The following is an 18,296-nucleotide window of genomic DNA, read 5'->3' as shown; positions in this document are numbered from 1 at the left end:
CAGGGAAATTGCAGCAAATGTCAGTCACATGACTAATATAAACAAAATTATATTATACATACAGTCTGGCCAAGAATAATCTGCTCCAATCTCCATATTATAGAAGTAGCTGCCAGCAAAGACTCACGGCGCCACCTTGTGACATGTAAGTCTACTACATACAAACTCTTAGTTTTTTTTTTTTTTTTTTTTTTAAACATACAAACTCTTAGTTCGACTAGCACACATAAAATGATTAGAACTTATTTCTAATCAATGAACAACAGAACACAGGGAAACCATTTAATAAATATGAATATGCAATGTAAATAAATAAATAATCTGAAATAAAAATAGAACGAACATCTAAAGTAGTCGAAAGTCATATTAAATATTTATATTTAAGTTTGAAATATGTTACTTCTTCAAACTCGTGCTTAATAAATAGAAAGGTGTTCCACGTTGTTTCTTAAACGACCGTTTAAACCAAACCGATCGATTCTGGCGAAATTAGCAATCCTGTTACTTATGAATATTAATATTAAACAACGAATCTGTTTACGACAGCTTGCCAACATCCAATCACACAACACAATTAATAGGCTATTCATCATGAGCCCAGCCAGCAGTCCGTGTATGCGCACTCGAGAGCGGTGTGTGGAGCGTCAGACCTGCGGAACTCAACCGATTGCCAAAAGAGAAGTGTAGTACTGGACATGTGAACACAAAAAAGAGAAAAACTGCAAGAGTGCGGTGCCATAAGGTCACTTACGGTCACTTAGTCACGTACACGCAGAAACCCAACCCGTGTGTATAACTCCTAGCTGTCAACTGCCGACTGAACAGCTACATACATTAACTAGCCTACATTAACTATAGCCTTTGTCTTATCTGCATTTCATACACCCAGACCTACATCCGTGAGCTGACATTTTCTTCCAACACAAGCCAGTTTGCAATGTCTTCTATACCTGATTGTTTTAAGCATAGCTTCTCACTGCTCTCCCTATCTCTCCATTACAGATCTGCCCATGCACTTGACCAAATATAAACTTGATTCTTGGCAGACAGACAGATTTTAGCAGGGAGGAGTCTCATGGTTTAGGCCAGGACAGACCAAAGGACAGACAGACAGAGGTGTGGGGTGGTAGAGTGGGTAATTACTGAGGAACAAAGAACCAAAACACCTGACCACCCTCTTTGGAAGCAGAGTACGTAAGTGTCCTTTGCATTAGATGTATAAGTTTAGCTGCTTTGAACTGAAAGTGTAAAATATTAAGAGCACTGGAGGAGTATCTCATTCTTTTAAAGAGCAGTAATGCAACTCATGACCCACAACGGAGAGCTTGTTTGTCCTTGTGCAAGGGACATGAGCTTTAGTCAACAGATCAAAATAATCTCATCTAAATGTATGCCAGTTTTTCTATCAATGCTACATGTGTATAGTTTCAAGGGGGTTTAAGATTTCAAATAGCTTTCAGCGTCGAATGACAGGAAAAACTTTTAAATGGACGACATAAGCAACAGGGCCACAGCCTGGCTAATATGTGAAACCATCTAAAAATATTACATTTTATATTTAATTTTATTAAATTTAATTTTAAACAGAAGTGTAGCAGGACATTTATGTAACATTTAAGAATTAACAACATCCTTCTCTAACTGTGTGAGGAGACAATTCTAAGTTTACATGGATGTAATGGAGAGGTTTGGAAATTTTTTGACCTCAAACTTTGCATCACCTTCACTTTTACTACTGTTCAAAACCACCCTAAATGTGCAAAAAGGTGCATGACTTCTCATTCTGACATGCTTCCATTTTCACCTCGTTCCACTTTTGCTGCTGTTTCACGGTTTGATGAAAACACTATTAAAGTTTGTGACAAATAACACTGACTTAATGCATTTTCATGGGTTTGTGAACAAGTAGAAAGTTGCTACATTTGACTTTTGCACAACTTCTCTTGCATAAAAGATTCTTTAAATTACTTTACAGCTGTAATATTTTGAATGTTTTATACTATATTTAAAAGCTTTTAGAAATTGATAGTTGCATTCAGCAAGGGTGCATTAAATGTATCATAAGTGACAGTAAAGACGTTTATATTGTTACAAATTATCTCTATTTCACATAAATTCTTCTTTCGCATTTTCTATTCATCAAAGAGACCTGAAAAAATGTATCACGGTTTCTGCAAAAATATAAAGCAGCCCAACTGTTTTCAACATTGACAATAACTGTTTCTTAAGCACCAAATCAACATATTAGAATTATTTCTGAAGATCATGTGACACTGAAGACTGGAGTAATGATGCTGAAAATTCAGCTTTGCCATCACAGGAATAGGTTCCATTTTGTATTATTACTTTGTAATATTATTTAACAATATTTAAATATTTCTTTGTTTGTAATCAAATGAATGCATCTTTAGTGAACATAAAACAAAAATATTACTTATACTCATAATCTTCTCGAAGTATTAAAATGATAATAATCTTAAGTGTTGCTTACTGTCTGTGCTTTAGAGATGGCGATGTCCCCCGCTGCTACGGTGGCCCGCCGGGCTCTTGCTGCTGCATCACAAGGGAGTCATGAAGGAGGAGGTTTGAGATGTTTTTTGGGGTGGAATAGATGAAACAGGGTAAAATAAGCAGATGTTATCCAGTATGGATAGGCAAGTTCTCATAAAACATAATAAAATGTTTATATTGTAAGCAAGCAGTTCTGGTGACTTAATGACTTCACGTTTTAATAACCATAAATGTTGATCAAATGAAATAATTTTCAGGTTATTTACATATTCATACAGTAAGATAGAAAAACTGACACGAATCACATCATTTAAAAACATTTGCGCACCAATCAGTGATCCTTTTGCTATATATTACACTCGTGAACATTTAAAAGATGTACTGTTTTGAATCATACACAGCAAGGACCTGGAAGATCCTGTCCTTCGTATTAGCTCTGCCCGGTGTGGGTGTCTGCATGGCAAACGCTTACATGAAGATGCAGGCCCATTCCCATGATCCCCCAGAGTTTGTGCCATACCCACACCTCCGCATTCGAACCAAGGTGACTATATTCTTGGCTGTTTCAGTCAAAGTATGCATGATGTGGACTACTCTCGGATTCCTATACAGAAATAGAAGAAAATGTTGATGCCTTTACTTTGTGACATGACACATGCTTTTCAAATAGCATTGTCTTTCTTTCACAGCCATGGCCATGGGGTGATGGGAATCACTCCCTCTTCCACAACGCTCACACGAACGCTCTGCCCACTGGTTACGAGGGACCTCACCACTGAGCAGGACGCCCCCTGCTGTCTCAACTGTCTGTCCCTTCAGATGCCAATAGACACTGATGGACAAGCTTTTAACATTTTTAACAGAAATAAACAACTGTTTTCACGTTAATTTTGTGTGTGTGACTGATTGAGAAAGGTCCCAAACAATACATGGTTAAGACTATTTTAAGTATTTAAACCATTTAATTTGATTAAGAATTGTCTAAGGTTTATCTAATGGCAAATTTTTATTTGTTTTCACAACATTTTACAAATCGTTGCTACAGAAAAGCTACCCAGACGTGCCAAATAAAAAGTCCAGGGCTGATCTGAGGAAAAAACCCCTGAAGAAATTGCTCAATCCAAATGAAGCACAAATTGTAGACAACATTAATGCAGAGCTCATTTATTGAGAACCATCCTCTGCCTTCATCCAACATTTGGCCATTTCCATGATTCAATTTCTCATATATACAAAAAAAAAAAAAAACATGGCACTCCAGCACACATCAGATAATCCAGCCGTCTATAAATGAATACATTGCCAGATACAAAAAAAAAAATATATATAGCTAACATAAACCGCTCTTCTTATTGACATTATATTATTCACATAACATACTGTACAAAAACATGTACTACTTCTGGATGCACTGTGATTAACATGGAATCAGCATTAAACCTTTTTGGCAAAATAAGATGAATAAATGCTAAAAAAAAAAAAAAAGTTAAACAAAATACAAACTTTTTTTTTTTAAATAAAAAATTATGTACAGTTGGTCATTCTACTCCATATACAAACACATCTTGGGAAAAAAGAAACTAAACATGCACATGAAAATAGTAGGAATTAGAATGCTCTAAGTATTTTTCAAAATATTTTTGATAGCTACTTGCTAACTGAAGTTTAATGAGAATAATTTTTCTATTACATCTTGTGCCAAACGTCCCAAAAATCCAGTAATTCTCATTCCCTTTCTGTGTATTGTGTGTGCATTAAAGCAGCTACTAAATTTGTTTACACCAACAATTCAGCACATTCATTTCACTATCCACTACTGTTTGCCCTCTAACTGAGGGCTGTTTTAACAAGCTGTAAGATGTCCTGCCTCAGCCCTTTGGCGCAGTCTGCCTCTTGCGCCAAACGCAGGAAGCAGTCAGTGGAGAGGGAGGGGTGAAGGGGAGCAGGATGGAGCCCTTGAGGCCGCAGCAGTATGGATAGACAAGCCTGGCCCAGTCGCAGGTAAGAGTAGCGCTGTGAGAACCAGTACACTTGTGGCAGCAGAGACCTCAGCCAGGCTCCCTTGGTTTCACTGTCAGAAGATGATGAGGATGATGATGGAACCTGTTTGGAACTCTGAGAGGATTTAGAATGTTGTTTGAAACACTTTGACACTTCAGTTTTAGTCACCTGTGGTGATCCTTCGGGACCACTGCAGACCGAACCTGCGTCCATTTTGCTGGTGTTTGTAGTGATATCTTTCAAACAGCAATGTTTGGTCAGGCTCCTTATAACGGAGTAGAGAAGGTCCACACATAGATCCTCAGCTGCCTGTTGTAAACCAGGTACTAAAAACCTACAAGCCCCAATCATCACTTCGGCCAGTGGGGATTTCTGAAATTCATTCTCTACTGCCAAGCATGATTCAACCTGGTCCTGTGGTCTAAGCAGCCCACCGGAGGCTAGAGAGGACAAAACAAGACAATCTGTATCTTGCTTTGACATCTTGTCTTTGTTTCCGTCAGTCAAGCGACAGCCGTGTAAGTAGTGGAGAACTGGTAACAGCATCCCACTCTTTACGTCCTTGATCTGGATGGCCTCACCTTTAGCTTTCTGGGCCTCCCCAAACCCTCCCATCAAGAGGGCTCTAAAATATTCAGACCCAGTGTCTTTGGCTCCCTCTTCCCTGGTGACAGCCTCGTGACTGGCTAGTAGAAGGGTTCCATCGTCAAGGAGGAAAGTTAGGTCATGAGTTGCCTTCAAGTAGGGACATGACTGGTGTTTGATATCCAGAGCTTGGGTTGTCTCTGTTCTGGTCTGACAATCTATGCTACAATTCTTTCTGTCCTCCTTGGAACTTGACAGCAGACTGGAGAGGCAGCCAATCAAAAGAGAGACATGCAGGGATTTAAATGTTAAAGTGGACGCTTGCTCAAGAGGATGCAACCAGCCGGCAAGAAATGCCCTACATCTGTCAGACTGTCCATCTTCATCACCATCATCATCTTCTTCTCTGTGACTTCCAATCAGTTCGAGAGCTGCTGCCAGCCCTCCACTATCCAAAAGCAGCTTCTTTAAAAGAACTCTATTGCTGCAGAGGAAAAAAAAAAAAAAAGAAGGTGGTCAAATCATCTACTGGGTCAAAAGTGACATCCATTTTTTGTTTTTCTATTACTTAATTTAAAAAGACATTAAAAATACAATTCATACGTGCAATTACTCAAATACACCTTTACTGATGAACATGTTTTTAAGATATATTTATTAAAATTGACCAGTATTTTTGGTGGATGTTCCAATTTGATCTTTTTATGAAAAGTCAAGCTCAGTTAAGGTTGGTGCAGCTCCCTAATAACTTGATATCCATGAATTAATAGAGTGCTACACAATCAACATCTTTAAATCAATAGTCTTATATTTCTCCATCATTTTTATTCTGACTATGTTGTTCCCACAGTGCTTTTGATTATTAAAGCTGTTAGGTACAGAATAAAAAGTACCTCTATCTTTTTGTCTGATTTTCAAACACTTTTTGCCTCAAAAGTAAATCTGTAAGTTTGGTAGGCTTGGTCAAAAACAACATATCGTTCACTGTTCTATGAACTTGACATGTTTAAATTAGATCTTTTTTTAAACCGCTAATACTCATATTTGTCATTGACCCACATATATTAGGCTTTAAACAGATTAAAAATAAAACCCTGAAAGTCAATTAATCATACCTGTTAATCAGAGGCAGAGAGAGGACACAGTACAGCTTGTCAGATTCAGAGCCGGACAGCATGATGTGTGTAAGAACTCCAGTGCCAAATCCAGACTCACTCTGAACCCTCAGATTACTGAGCAGGGCCAAACCTGAGGAGCCAGAAACATTTTAGCTTTGAATAAACTGCAGTCAATTATAATATGCATCAATAAAGTCACGAACCTAGTTGTGTGATTTTGCCTTTGACTTTTTCCGATTGTCTGTCCGGTCCCACATTGCGTCCCCCGATCTCATCTTCTCTCACACACAGTCTCTGTCTGATCAGAGCCACGGCTCCAGTTTTGACCAAAGCCTGGAAGCAGTTTGGGTTGCAGCTGAGGCGCCCAAGCATCCGAAAGCATCGCCCACTGGGGTCATGATGCTGGGTGAGGTAGTACAACAGCCCGGAGAAAACATTTGTGTTGACGAGCGCTGTGCAAGGGTCTGAGGCGTGGGAGAAGCGCGACAAGAGCAGAAGAATGGGGGATTCTGGGGCCCAGGCCTCAGGGTGATAAGGATGATGGTAGACTGGGGTTTTTGACATCACAGGGGGGCTGTCCAGAGTGACCACACTATAGCGAGAGGAGCATGTAGAGGAGGATGAAGAGGCACGGAGTCTCTTCCTGGGAGGAGAGGAGATTTGGAGGGGAGATGAGGAAGGTTGCTCAGATTGAGGGGTGGAGGTACAGGAGGACTGGGAACAAGAAGGTGACCCTGGTACATTTCGAGGAGATACTGAAGTGGAGGAGGAGGAGGAGGAGGAGGAGGAGGAGGAGGAGGAGGAAGAAGAAGAGTAGAGTCTGATGGGTTTGAAGCGGGTGGAGGGAGAAAGGTGGGGCGGACGCAAGGTCGAGATTTGCAAGAACTCAGAGCAAGGTGGTGACGGTGAGATGGAGGACTGAGGGCTGCCCCCAAAGACATCACTTCCACATGGAGATTCAGTCAGCTCACCCTCCGATGAGATCAGACCCTCAGATACCAGCCAAGACCTGGAGGAAGGAGCACAGACAAAACTGAGCAACATACAAGCAATTTTTCCATAAAACACATCGTTCAGTGATGATTTACACAGCAAATTACAAAGGATTGGTATCTATATACTTCCAAAAGGTACTCTCTGATTTTGGTCATGTAGTTAACAAAGTTACTGACAAAAAATGTCATTACTGAAGGGTTTTTGATTTTGAAAAAAAAAAATGCACATCATAATGATGACGAAATGTTTTTAAATTAAAACATTTTTTTAATGAAAGTGTGGCAAGAAAAGACTAACACAGCAAGACATTAATGCACTAGCAATGCTTTTAAAAGAAGACATGCGATAATCTAAAAATTCATGTCAGATTTTCACAACAAGGACAGTTTTAAAACTTACTGATAAATTGTCAAACATGTTTACATTTTTTAAATATTTGGTTTAATTTTTCTAATCAATTTTTTTTTTTAATTTTAACATTTTATTGACTAAAACTAGATACTTGATGTGACATGAAAAAAATTGACTTAAAATTCAAAACAAAAAAAGTTGTACAATTTAATGCTACATATCAGATTACTGATCAGTGCTGTTAGTCTTCCAATGGTTAGGATGTTCATTTTCATATACATGACTTTGTATGTTCTGCTTTTGGTAAAACTATGAATAGCTGACCTGAGACTGAGGAAGCTAGAAGATCCTGATGTCTGGTCTTTGCTCACATCCTCTCTCTTGTTCCCTTCAAGGGCTGAGAAGTCAAACGAGTCGAAACATGAGGTCATCAGTTCAGAGCATGGAGAACTAGAGGACAGGCTGGCATCCATCCTTCCTGCGGTCGGTTCTTCTCCGTGAGCAAGCTCAACCAACCGCTTGATCAGCAGCGGCACCAACCCGAGCTCCTGCAGCTGTTCAAGAGCAGATTCATCGTAGACAAAGTCCACACAAGCTAGAAAGGCCAAGCGCGTGAGCGGATGGTTTTGATGGGCAGATAAAAAGCTGATCAGCACCTCCAGTCCCCCGATCTCCTTTACTTTGGCCCTGTTCACAGCCTCTCTGCAGCAAAGGCACAGGGCCTTGAAGAACACACCTGACTTCAGAGGATCCTTCTTCACTTCCTCTGCGAACTTCTGAATGACTCCCAACGATCCCACCAGCGGCCTCAGACAGCCTTGAGAGCACAAGTTAGCCAGAGTCTTCAAAGCTAATTCTTCCAAAGGTCGACCACCTTCTCCTGAGGCGAGGAGCCCGAGCTGAGTCAATGCCCCGGACCTGGACATCTCCCGGGCACACTCTGCACTGCAGCCTCTGGTGAGCTCATGAATAGCACGAAGTGATGCCCGTCGCAGACCTAAAGGGAACTCTGGAGCAATGAACAATGCGAGAGATGGAAGAGCGCCTTGTGAAAGCAGCAGAAGCCGGTTGGCAGGCGTGTCAGAGAGGTAGACAAGCGCCCGGGCAGCAGATTGGACACATTCCACCTTAGGAGCACAGAGTTCAGGGGCTGGAGTCAGTGAGGAGGGAGAGGATGGATGTGGAGAGAGAGACAGGCAGAGCAGGAGAAGTGGAACACCACCTAAAAGAGAGAGAGACAGAAATATAATGATTTTATGGTTCTGAGTGTTTTACGATCTCTAATTGCATATAATGGAGGAGAAACATAACTATTATTATATTACTTTAAACATATGAAATTCTGGGACTAACCTGCAGAGTGGACCTCAGCAGAACCCTCCGGGTCCATCGCAAGATTTCCCAGAGCTCGTGCTGCTCGATTTTGCACGGTCTCCGCAGAGACATTCCTCTTGAGGACATCCACTACAAAAATGAAAGATCATAACATTTTATGATCATAACTATTTATGCAAATGAGCAGCATTTTTTGTAGTGATGCCATAGAAAAAAACATTTTGGTTACCTCCAAAAAAACAGCAATTTTTTGCTTAGTGTAAAGAACATTTTAACAGTCTAAAGAACTGTTTTTTTCTCTATAAAGAATCATTTATGCAATGAAACGATTCCATTTATGTTAAAGGTCCTTCATGAAACCAAAGGTGCCAATGAAAAAACTATGTTTTTAAATATTGCTGTGATCTCATGTGAGTGACAGGTTGCTGGAGGTCATCAGAGAAGAAATGTCATTGCAAGGGGGAGAGAAAGCTATGACTGATATGATATGATATATGATATGATATGATATGATATGGCACATGAATTTATGATTAATGATGGATTAGTAATAATGATGTGCACTGATGAATCATTTATAATAATCATTGCAATATTCCAAAAATAAAAAGAACTATCAATTCTGATTTCATAATGACTTTAAAAAGTTAATGTTACTAAGCAATTTCACTGTGCTGTTTTTTTATGCATGCATATAAAAAAAATGTAAAAAATATGTGTGGAAAACTGTTTCAGATGTCAGTATGCATAGGCAATAAAAAGTAACTGATCTTTAGGAAGCCTTTGAGTGACTTACCAACAACAGATACGCCATCAAGCTTTCTTACCTATGAGCAGAATTAAAAAAAAAAAAAAAAAAAAAGCATTGATCGTATACAAAAAATTAAAGCCGTACATATATATATTTATAATCAAAACAAGCTATACATTAAAGCAGCATCTTTCTTACTTCTAGTCTTGTCTGTTTTTCAGTGCAGCAGTTGGCTAGGATGCTAAGTGCCAGGTCCAGAAACTTTCTGGAGCATTCTGGTCGCCTGAGGAGATCCAGTAAAGGAGGGAGTCCCCCTCGTGATTGGTAGCGGGCTATCCTGCTGCTACCTCCTTTGATATGCTGCATCCGAATGGCCAGCAGTGCCCTCCACTGACCAGCTTTAAGTCTCTTGTCTGCATCCCTGGCTTTGTCACCTTCAGTGATGGACTTATTGTCCGCTCCTGTCAGTCCACTGCTGTGACTGTCTGCTAACGTGCGTGTTTTGGACAGCTGAGCCAAACACCAGGTCAGAGAGGATTCTGGGACAGTGGCGGATGCCTCTGAGGTGCTGTTCGAACTTTTTGGATGTCGTTTAACTCCTTGCTCTAAAGGTGTAGACATGATGAACCGGGAGTCCAGAAGCACCTCCCCACCGCCACCCCCTGTTCTGTAACTTAATTCTTTTATCTTCTTAAAATTGTAAGGTAGAACAATATTTCAGTGGCTTTAAATAACTTTGCAACAACACCAAACTCTTATTATATGTAGAATTACAAAGATAAAAATAATAGAACACAGGAACTAATACAAAATTCTCCTATGATTGACACATTCCATCCACAGACAAACAAGCATTCGAAAAACTACAACTACCATGTTCATCAATTAAAGCAAGCCCAGAGCAATGACTTCTGGGAAATGAAGTATTTTACCCAATGCGATATATTTCATCACGGCCTACAGAGGGAGGTAGGCCACAAAAAAATAAAATCATTGACAGTGCTGCCTAAGATTAATCTATTTGGGTGTATTTTGATGTTTCAATGAAGAGTGAGAAGGCTTCGTTAACTTTTCATCTTACTCACGTCAAATTTCCTACGCGCTACAAAGCGCAATCGCTTCAGATTTGCACTGGCGCCATCTTTAGTAGAGCAACAAACAGGAGGGTTTTTTTCCAGAAAGGGTGGGGTATTTGTAGACTCGGGCTCTTTATAGCTTATGGGAGTTGTAGTTTCAGGATAGCTCAATTATTGACTTTATTTAACACATAAGATAACGGGACAATAAAAACGGCATAAATTCATGTATGCAGATATTTATTTTGCTATAAGGAAAAAAACAGGCTGTGCGTTTTGACTTTATATCTTGCCCGGGAAACACTTGTAAAAACAATGGCAAGCATTTCCCACAATCCCCCGTCACACGCATGTTCATTTCCGGAAAAAAGCACAACAACACCCTGCTCGGCGCTGTCTGGTGCGGACGAGGTCGTTGTTATTATCATCGCTGCAGTCGACGCTCGAAAAGAACTCACCGCTGGAGTTGTTAAAATCCACGATTAGTCGCAATAACGCTTGACGAGATCAATATAAAATAAATGCAACATGGAGGTCATTGAGTCAATTGTCACAGACGCCATTGAGGTGGAAGACTCAACAACTACGGTTACGACTTTGGAGACCGAAAAGTCCAAAGCAGGTAAGATGTGCAGCAGTGAGTGCGCTAGGCATCGCCAGCGAGGAGGACAAAGTGAGTCTGACGCTACAGACTGGCCTTCCCACCAGGTTTAAGTAACTTAGAAAAGCTTCAGACCTCCAAAACAAAAGATTTATTACGGTATGTTTTAATTAGTGTGCGTTCCTAACAGTTTTCTAGAATATTTTCATTGTGTTATATATATGTGTGTTATATATATTAGTGCAATAAGTTAAATAAAAATGTAAATTTTTAGTATTTTTCATATAATCTGAGGGATTTCTGTCCCTCCATTGTCCTTACAGCCCAATGCTTTAAAAAGTTCATAAAGACATAAGGAATTCATATAAATTGAGCAGTTTAACCCAGTAAGTCTTCTGAAGAGACATGATCACTTTATATGATGAACATATTTAATTCAGACTTTCATTCATTTTACTCATTAGCCTAAAATAAATGTTCATCAATATAGAGTGATAATGTTTCTTCAGAAAACTTCAATTATACACACACATAAATAAATTGAATTGTGATATGTTCTCAACTTTTAAACGATTCAGTCTTTAAATATTACATTTCCTCCTAAATATGCGTTTACATTCATTTCTGAAATAACTAACAATCTTCTAATAATCTTCTTCATTCAGAGTTTGTGTGGACACTACAAGCTACATGGCATCTCGTCCACGTCCGTCTGGACATGGACCCAGAGTTTGACCAGCCCGTGTGCAAGAAGAAGAAGCTGTGGGAGACCGTGGCTGAGAGAGTGACTGCAAAGCTAAAAGCCGAGGAAGGCACAGATGTTTCAGTCAAAGCCTTCGAATGTGACCTGAAGTGGAGAAACATGTTAGCGACGTATCGCAAAAATGCTGAGCGAGCCAAGAGACTGGGAACCAATAGCGTTCACTGGGAGTTCTTCAAGGAGATGCATGAAGTGCTGGGAAGGAGCTACGAGGAGGTTGAGGCTCAGCGCAAGGCAAAGCTCAATGGCACCAAGCTGGGCAAGGCCATAGCCAGCAAACGATTTACCCCGATACTTCCCACACCCACCGCTGCGGCTCCACAGCTACCCAACGCCAGGCCTCCTCAGGATTTGCTGCAGCTGTACCTGGAGCTGCAGGAGAGGAAACTGAACATGTGGGCTCAGCAGAAAGCGCTGGAAGAGAGGAAGATCGAGGCCATCAATAATTTGGCACGTGCCATTACTTGCCTGTCCCAGGACAATACCACGCAAAAGCCCAAAGAGTGCGTGTCGGACACCCCTGTTTCCCAACAATAGGAATTAGTTGTGTGTTTACCATTGTCTTTTCAGATAAGAAAGTGATTCTTATTTTTAGGGAAATGCCTGATATGTTGAACCCTTTTCAGAGAATTAAAAAGACAGGAATTGAACAGCAACTTGTTGAAATATGCTTGGTTTTCCTTTCCTTCATTATGAATTGCACAAATATAAATGAGCAGTTTAAATTGTCACATTCATGTAAAATGAGAAAAGGACATGTTGTACATAGTATTTTTGTGTTTTAATAAAAATCATAGAAAATGTTTGTCCCTTTTTTTTTTTTTTTTGATAAAGCTTCCTCCATATCACCAAATAAAATAAACTTCTCAAACATACATTTTCACTTACGTTTAGTTTAAGTCGCAGTACTAAAAGTAAAAATATTTTAAAAACTAGTTTCAATTGTTGCATTCATGTAAAGTGAATAAATGACAAATTGTACATTATATTTTTATGTTTTATATCCAAATATCCATTAATTACACACAGGATCTTAGAGCTTTAAAGTCATAGTTCACCCCAAAAGTAACACTCCTTTTATCATTTAAATATTCCAAACCTATAAGACTTTTGTTCATCTTGAATACACAAATTAAGGTATTTTTAATGAAACCTTGGTCCATTCCACCAAAACTCTGATGGTTCAAAAACTTATTGTGGTGCTGCTTCCAATGTGCTGTAAAGCAGATTCACTACAGTCTCCCTCATTTTCACCCCAGCAGCATCTTTGTTTACCTCCTCCATGTCTTCTGGTGTGCTTCTCTCTACAAGTCCCTTTGTCACGTCCCCCATGTCCAGATAAACATTGTGTAATACACAAGCAGCCAGAACCACTGCTTTCGCCTTGTCGTAGTTTCCCATATCTAAATATCTCAATTTCTGGAATCGCTCTTTTAAGTCCGCCACAGCCTGGTGGATTCGGTCTAAATGGTTCCCCACCGATCTGTTGTAGAGGTTTTCCTGCGGGTTTTGACCTGGTGGAAATGGAGTAAGTATTTGTTCTGTGAGCGGGTATCCGACTCCGGCTATCAGGCAGGTTCCTGGAGGCACCATCTCAGGGTTTTGCCGAATCCTTTCAGCTAACGCTCTTCCTCTGTCTTTTTGTGATCCTTTACTGATGTGGCAGTAAATGAAGCGGCCTTCGTCATTGCAGACCAGCTCCAAGTTCAGCCATGAATCTGGATGTGGTTGGTTCTTTGGTCTCTTGGCTACTGGAGTGTCACTCTCGCGGTCCGGTTTGCCTGTGGGCAGGCGGATGGGGATGCGTGTGTCACCCAGCACACCGAGCACTCGAGGAAGACCGCTCTCTTCCAGAGCTTCATTACGACTCAGCCAGCAGGAGAAAGGAAGCAGATGTTGTAGGGCCTCCTGTCCTAAAGGAGAAAACAGCTGTACAGTGAGTACACCCGTTTAGTGATTACAATAAGTGTTATTTTATTATCATTAATATACTATTATAGCTTCTGTTATTATTTTGAATTAGATTTTAATTATATATTTCCTGTTTTCATTTAAATTTGAATGTTTTAGACATTTTGTTGTGTTTTTGTTAATTTTTTTTAGTTTTAGCTATTTTAGTACTTCAACTTAGACAATGAAAATAAAGAGGAAAGTTATTTTTTTCATATTATTTTATTTCAGTTAATGTTTATTTAAAAGAAATTTAACTTTAATTATAATATGAATTAATGAAATGCAAACCTTGACACTGTATTTTATTTATTTTATTAGTACCTGTAGGCCACTGAATGAGCCGATCCTTTTGTGCGATCACTTGATCACAGAAAGTGGAGAAGATCCTGTAAAGATTTCCCTTCTCCAGATGGAACCTAGAGCATACGCTGCGATAGGTGATGCATTTGGACAGGAGAGTGAGGGACAGGAGGACAGTGTGAGACAAGGAGCGTCTAGCTCTACCAGACAATCGGTTCTTGCTTGCGCTGGAGCTTTGCAAAAAATTTGTCACATACTGCAAGAAATGACAAAACAACATGATGTAAAGCAGTGGTTCTCATCCTTTTTAATTATCTCTTTTCCTCTTTTAATTTGCTATAATATTTTATAATATTACTGTTTACCTGTATTTTTTGATCAAATAAATGCAGCCTCAGTAATATATATATATATATATATATATAATTATATATATATCTATATATATATATATATATATATAATATATATATTATATACTGTTTTTTACAAATCAAATGTATATATATATATATATATATATACTGTTTTTACTTAATTTCTGATCAAAAAAATCTTAATTATTCCAAACTTTTCTAGTTATTCCAAACTCTAACATATTTTATTAGGTAGAAATTGAGTAAAAAAATAATTTGCATTACTTTTCCAGGTCTTTAAAATTAGACTACCTCATTATATATTTAGGTTTTTACAGACTGTGTGAATCCTGGTTCTGCTTTATTTTAATGCTTGTTTTGTCTTATTTTAAACCATTTCAAGTTGAATTGAGGCCCCTTGGTTGAGAACTACTGATGTAAAGCGAGAAAATGAATCATAAAAATATATATGAAGAGATACCTGCCCTACCTGTACTGTAGGATTTGCCTCCATGGCTTCAGTATCATGTGAACGCTGCGAGGCAGACTCCTGAACAGCTGTCCTAGACTCTGACTGCTGAGGAGTGGCTTTTTCTGCCTCATCTGGTGGCTCTGAATCCTCCTGTTGAGAGGCCTGCATTAACACAGAGGTCATCTGCTCCTGGACCTGGGCCACCAGGTCAGCCTCTATCATCTCTTCCACTGCGCGGTCCAGTCGCTGGTCCAGCTCCCAGTGAGACAGCGACTCCCATTTGTGACCCTGGACCACAAAACCAGTCTTAAGTCACTGGGGTTTATTTGTAGCAATAGCCAAAAATACATTGTATGTATTTCTGATTATTGATTTTTCTTTTATGCCAAAAATCATTAGGATATTAAGTAAAGATCATGTTCCATGAAGATATTTTGTAAACTTCCTACTGTAAATATATTAAAACTTAATTTTTGATTAGTAATATGCATTGCTAAGGACTTCATTTGGACAACTTTAAAGGCGATTTTATCAATATTTAGATGTTTTTGCACCCTCAGATTCTGGATTTTCAAATAGTTGTAACTCTGCCTAATATTGTCCTATCCTAACAAACCATACATCAATGGAAAGTGTATTTATATCTATTCAGCTTTCAGATGATAAATCTCAATTTTGAAAAATTGACACTTAAGACTGGTTTTGTGGTCCATTTAGTCTGGATCACGTCCATTATCACCTGTCCTGCGTCCGCCGTGTTCTCTTCACGAACCTCCATCTGGATGCAATATATAGAAGTCAAGGGATGAAGCTAGCAAGTAAGATTGTCTCTCAAAAACATACTTTCAACGTTGCTATTACAGAAATTCAGAAGAGAAACTGGAATACATATCTCAGTTTAAGCAACAATGAGGGTAAAACCAGTCAGATATGTCAGTAGATCCAAGCGTTATAACTTCACTGTGCAAAATGAATGAACTAAATTTACTAATCTGGATAGCTCAACTAGTGATTAAGTCAACAAACGTGATTTTGAAATTAAATTGAAGTACTGAAACGTAAATTACTTCACACTGCAGGCAAATGTGGCCCAACTCAATTTGTTTTGCTCACATGTGACTCAGATCTGTTTTTCTCATGACAGTGTGAACAGCACAAACCGCATGGAATCTGATCTTTTCAATTCTGATTTGTGCCACTTCCAGATGTGGTACTAAATCCGATCCATGTCAGATGTTCTGCAACGCGACCTCAGTGTGAACGCTCATGTCGGATTTCATGCGGCTTTTACGTCTCTCTAGATCGACATTCATAATTCCGCGCTGACGGAAGACACTTCAAAGATTTTACACACCCAGCGTTATCAAGACAGCAGCGAAAGGGAACCAGTGGAAGTGTGATGTGTCAGAACTCGTGTGTATTATAGTGACAACTCTACAAGCAAAACATGATGGCTCGTGTCATAAAAGTTTTAACGTTCTGCTGTCTTTTGTCACATCCCTGTCTTTATTTATTTCATATTTCCATATATATATATATATTTTTTTTTTTGTGCATAATTTGGCTTCTGCAACAGATCACACTATAAATAAAGGCATAATCGCTCACTTTATATCCTCCGTGTTTACTTCCGTATGACGGAGCGCTGCACAAGTGTTGCCAAATCCACATTTTCCCCGCGGAATTTGGCTACTTTTTCCTCTGCTGCCGCGGAATGTTTTTCTACTTCGTGTGTTGTCGCGACCCCAGTAACGACGTGTACCTACCTGAGGGTGATTTGGCTAGTTTTGGGCTAGTTTTGAGAAAGAATTGGGCGGATTTTGTTGTGAAAATCTGGAAACCCTGTTCGTATCGTTCTCTTGCGCGTGCCGGTCAGTTCAGAACCATGATCTGTTCACACTGGAAGTCTGATATTGGCCACATTTAAAACAACAATGTGAACAGCTAACGTTATACAAATAACATCGGATCTGAGAAGAAAAAAAATCAGATTTGAGCACTAAGGCTCGCAGTGTGAACGTAGTGGCGCGACCATATTTATTATTCCCTGAAACCAAAACACGGAGAATATATGTGAATAGACAGACCTTTAAAACAGACGATCCTCTCTTTCCATTAGCTTCTGTTGTTAGACAGATGTACCTACTGCGCATGCGCACATTCAACAACTAGGATTGGTCCTATAAGATTTCAATACGACATCCATCTGTTGAATAAATCACGCTTAAAGCTAGTAGCTATTATTAGTTATAGATAACGGCAAAGTGATTTTTGTAACAAAAAGACCGTAAATTATATGTCTCTTTACAAATCTTTATTTTATAGGCTACACTATTTCTCTTTTAACTTGTTCTCTACAAGACTCAGTCTGAATTTGATCGATACAAGAAGTGAGTGACTGGAGGTCCTCAATGAATTGGATTTTTTTTTTTTAAATAACATTGTTTATTGCAGTTTCATGTTGAAAATAATTTATAACAAATTCATGTGAAAACTGTAAATATAATTTGCATTAAGCAATACTCATTTCTAAAACTCATCTCTTCTTTGAAAAGAATTTAAGACTGTTTTAATAAAACACTATTTATTTAAACCAAATGTTTCGTATACTTTTTGATCAAGTCGTGAAGATATTTCCAGTGTGTAACATTTCTGCTATTCAGCTTTTAAAGTAACTTACATCTCTTACAAAAGTCAAGTCCTCCAAATACACTTACTACGAATCGGACGTCCGAGTGCGAGACGGTTCTCGGTTCCATGAATCGTCGGTGATTCAATCTGAATCGTTCAGGTTCATTGAAAAGTTCCAGGGCACCTAAAACCCGAGATATTACACAAGTCTTTGGGGAATGTGATTATGTCTACTGTTTTCTGAGTACTTTTTTTGTGTGTGTTGCTTGGTTTTACTCATACAGAAACTGAAAATTAATTCCATCTAATAAATCTTTCCCTTCTAAGTTTCAAATGCATAAATACAAATTTTCCAATTTCAAATCACATTTAAGTTGTTTTTCAACTAACTTCAGTAATATTTTGAAACACTTATGAAAACACTGAAGCGAAGACAGCACTGTCTTTCTTTTCATACTTCCTATTTCTTGTTAATTTTCTTCCCCTCGACTTTTGTTGC

At 38.9% G+C, this 18,296-nt stretch overlaps 4 protein-coding genes across 12 annotated transcripts; 2 read left to right on the top strand and 2 right to left on the bottom strand.

The window, feature by feature from the left end:
• Positions 1-1,098: 1,098 nt before the first annotated feature.
• Positions 1,099-3,399, top strand: LOC109060717 (cytochrome c oxidase subunit 6A, mitochondrial-like). Of its 2 annotated transcripts, none has more exons than XM_019077876.2 (4): positions 1,099-1,190; positions 2,506-2,583; positions 2,913-3,055; positions 3,201-3,399. In XM_019077876.2, exons 2-4 carry the CDS (start codon positions 2,508-2,510, stop codon positions 3,288-3,290), a joined length of 309 nt encoding a protein of 102 aa, XP_018933421.1. In that variant the 5' UTR covers positions 1,099-1,190; positions 2,506-2,507; the 3' UTR covers positions 3,291-3,399. The 2 variants fall into 2 exon arrangements, with proteins under 2 accessions (XP_018933421.1, XP_018933415.1); XM_019077870.2 differs by having other exon boundaries at positions 1,105-1,194.
• A 260-nt stretch (positions 3,400-3,659) lies between these two features.
• On the bottom strand, positions 3,660-10,944 carry LOC109048687 (armadillo repeat-containing protein 5-like). Of its 5 annotated transcripts, none has more exons than XM_042724827.1 (8): positions 10,734-10,944; positions 9,847-10,338; positions 9,694-9,724; positions 8,916-9,026; positions 7,887-8,784; positions 6,419-7,224; positions 6,213-6,345; positions 3,660-5,581 (listed from the first exon to the last, which is right to left on the bottom strand). In XM_042724827.1, exons 2-8 carry the CDS (start codon positions 10,267-10,269, stop codon positions 4,339-4,341), a joined length of 3,645 nt encoding a protein of 1,214 aa, XP_042580761.1. In that variant the 5' UTR covers positions 10,270-10,338; positions 10,734-10,944; the 3' UTR covers positions 3,660-4,338. The 5 variants fall into 5 exon arrangements, with proteins under 5 accessions (XP_042580761.1, XP_042580769.1, XP_042580777.1 ...); XM_042724835.1 differs by having other exon boundaries at positions 9,847-10,335; XM_042724843.1 differs by having other exon boundaries at positions 9,847-10,315.
• Positions 10,945-11,084: 140 nt separating this feature from the next.
• On the top strand, positions 11,085-12,888 carry si:dkey-66i24.7. The gene is made up of 2 exons (XM_019066355.2): positions 11,085-11,346; positions 11,991-12,888. The coding sequence occupies exons 1-2, from the start codon at positions 11,253-11,255 to the stop codon at positions 12,620-12,622; spliced, it is 726 nt and encodes a 241-aa protein (XP_018921900.1). The 5' UTR covers positions 11,085-11,252; the 3' UTR covers positions 12,623-12,888.
• On the bottom strand, positions 12,845-18,286 carry LOC122137493 (putative nuclease HARBI1). 4 transcript variants are annotated; one of them, XM_042724860.1, is made up of 5 exons: positions 17,254-18,286; positions 15,906-15,944; positions 15,185-15,454; positions 14,360-14,594; positions 12,845-13,998 (listed from the first exon to the last, which is right to left on the bottom strand). In XM_042724860.1, exons 1-5 carry the CDS (start codon positions 17,317-17,319, stop codon positions 13,277-13,279), a joined length of 1,332 nt encoding a protein of 443 aa, XP_042580794.1. In that variant the 5' UTR covers positions 17,320-18,286; the 3' UTR covers positions 12,845-13,276. The 4 variants fall into 4 exon arrangements, with proteins under 4 accessions (XP_042580794.1, XP_042580799.1, XP_042580815.1 ...); XM_042724865.1 differs by lacking the exon at positions 17,254-18,286 and adding an exon at positions 16,775-17,234; XM_042724881.1 differs by lacking the exon at positions 17,254-18,286 and adding an exon at positions 16,521-16,691.
• Positions 18,287-18,296: the final 10 nt, after the last annotated feature.

Source organism: Cyprinus carpio, chromosome A3 (assembly GCF_018340385.1).
Source record: "Cyprinus carpio isolate SPL01 chromosome A3, ASM1834038v1, whole genome shotgun sequence".
In the NCBI taxonomy this organism is placed as follows: domain Eukaryota; kingdom Metazoa; phylum Chordata; class Actinopteri; order Cypriniformes; family Cyprinidae; genus Cyprinus; species Cyprinus carpio.
This window is presented reverse-complemented; position numbering and strand designations above follow the sequence as displayed.

Excerpts from the sequence above, each read along its gene's own strand:
- LOC109060717 (XM_019077876.2), top strand. The coding sequence starts at position 2,508 with ATGGCGATGTCCCCCGCTGCTACGGTGGCCCGCCGGGCTCTTGCTGCT. Across the intron at positions 2,584-2,912 it reads AGGGAGTCATGAAGGAGGAG|CAAGGACCTGGAAGATCCTG; the intron begins GTTTGAGATGTT and ends AATCATACACAG. Across the intron at positions 3,056-3,200 it reads ACCTCCGCATTCGAACCAAG|CCATGGCCATGGGGTGATGG; the intron begins GTGACTATATTC and ends TTTCTTTCACAG.
- si:dkey-66i24.7 (XM_019066355.2), top strand. The coding sequence starts at position 11,253 with ATGGAGGTCATTGAGTCAATTGTCACAGACGCCATTGAGGTGGAAGAC. Across the intron at positions 11,347-11,990 it reads GACCGAAAAGTCCAAAGCAG|AGTTTGTGTGGACACTACAA; the intron begins GTAAGATGTGCA and ends TTCTTCATTCAG.
- LOC122137493 (XM_042724860.1), bottom strand. The coding sequence starts at position 17,319 with ATGCGCAGTAGGTACATCTGTCTAACAACAGAAGCTAATGGAAAGAGA. Across the intron at positions 14,595-15,184 it reads AGGCAAATCCTACAGTACAG|TATGTGACAAATTTTTTGCA; the intron begins GTAGGGCAGGTA and ends CATTTCTTGCAG. Across the intron at positions 13,999-14,359 it reads GCTCATTCAGTGGCCTACAG|GACAGGAGGCCCTACAACAT; the intron begins GTACTAATAAAA and ends TTTCTCCTTTAG.
- LOC109048687 (XM_042724819.1), bottom strand. The coding sequence starts at position 10,269 with ATGTCTACACCTTTAGAGCAAGGAGTTAAACGACATCCAAAAAGTTCG. Across the intron at positions 9,716-9,837 it reads CAAGACTAGAAGTAAGAAAG|CTTGATGGCGTATCTGTTGT; the intron begins ATGCTGCTTTAA and ends TAGGTAAGAAAG. Across the intron at positions 8,785-8,915 it reads TGCTGAGGTCCACTCTGCAG|GTGGTGTTCCACTTCTCCTG; the intron begins GTTAGTCCCAGA and ends TCTCTCTTTTAG.